The sequence below is a fragment of the Mycetomoellerius zeteki genome, unplaced genomic scaffold (assembly GCF_001594055.1).
Source record: "Mycetomoellerius zeteki isolate Tzet28-1 unplaced genomic scaffold, Tzet1.0 C4347460, whole genome shotgun sequence".
In the NCBI taxonomy this organism is placed as follows: Eukaryota; Metazoa; Arthropoda; class Insecta; order Hymenoptera; family Formicidae; genus Mycetomoellerius; species Mycetomoellerius zeteki.
The window spans coordinates 1-903 of record NW_017255644.1 but is presented as its reverse complement, the minus strand read 5'-3'; the positions used below and the strand labels follow the sequence as shown (position 1 = coordinate 903).

Here is a 903-nt window from a genome sequence, read left to right as displayed (position 1 = left end):
CGCGAGGGGATCGAAATTGAAGGACGAACTTTTGAAGTAAAAATTATGAGTTTTGTGTGCGATAGACCAGCTCGCTCTTTCATAAAATGTATCAAGGGTCATAATGGGTATTATGCATGTGAGAGATGTACAATACACGGTGAACGATTGCAGAACCGAACGGTGTATTTATCCACAAATTGCGAAGAGCGAAGTGACACATCGTTTCGAAATCAAGATAATATTGAACACCATACGGGTATTTCTCCTTTGTTGTCTTTAGAACCCTCTCTTGATATGGTGAAACAATTCGTACTTGACTTTATGCATCTTGGATGCCTAGGTGTCCTTAAAAAAATGCTCCAAGACTTTTGGCTGGAAGGAAACTTAACAACAAAATTGGGTCAAAATGGTAAACGCCAACTGTCACAGAATTTAATAGAATTGCAATCGCAAATACCTGAAGAATTTCAGAGAACAACCAGATCAGTGCAAGATATTGCAAAATGGAAAGCTACCGAATACCGATTATTTGGATTATACATTGGCCCAATTGTTCTGAAACCAATATTGCAAAAAAAACATTACAAACATTTTCTTTTACTGCATGCTGCTTTTAGAATATTATGCTCTGATAATGATGTAGCAATAAAGTACAATGGACAAGCCAAAGCTTATCTTAAAAGCTTTGTATTACTTACGGAGCAATATTATGGAGCACAGAATCTAGTTATGAATTTTCATAGCTTAATACATCTTGCTGATGATGTAATAAATATGAAGTGTTCCTTAAGTAATTTTACAGCCTTTCCCTTCGAAAACGCATTGGGCAAAATGAAAAAGATGCTTCGCAGTGGAAATCGACCTCTTGCTCAATTGTGTCGGCGGATACATGAATCTTCGTGTTTTGAAACCGAGAAGGTA

At 36.8% G+C, this 903-nt stretch overlaps 1 protein-coding gene across 1 annotated transcript; it reads left to right on the top strand.

Annotated features, from left to right (window-relative positions):
- Positions 1–259: 259 nt before the first annotated feature.
- Positions 260–881, top strand: LOC108721868 (uncharacterized; the record flags this gene model as incomplete). The annotated part of the gene is made up of 2 exons (XM_018446688.1): positions 260–708; positions 823–881. Coding segments are annotated over exons 1-2 (491 nt in total), but the record flags the coding sequence as incomplete, so codon positions are not given.
- Positions 882–903: the final 22 nt, after the last annotated feature.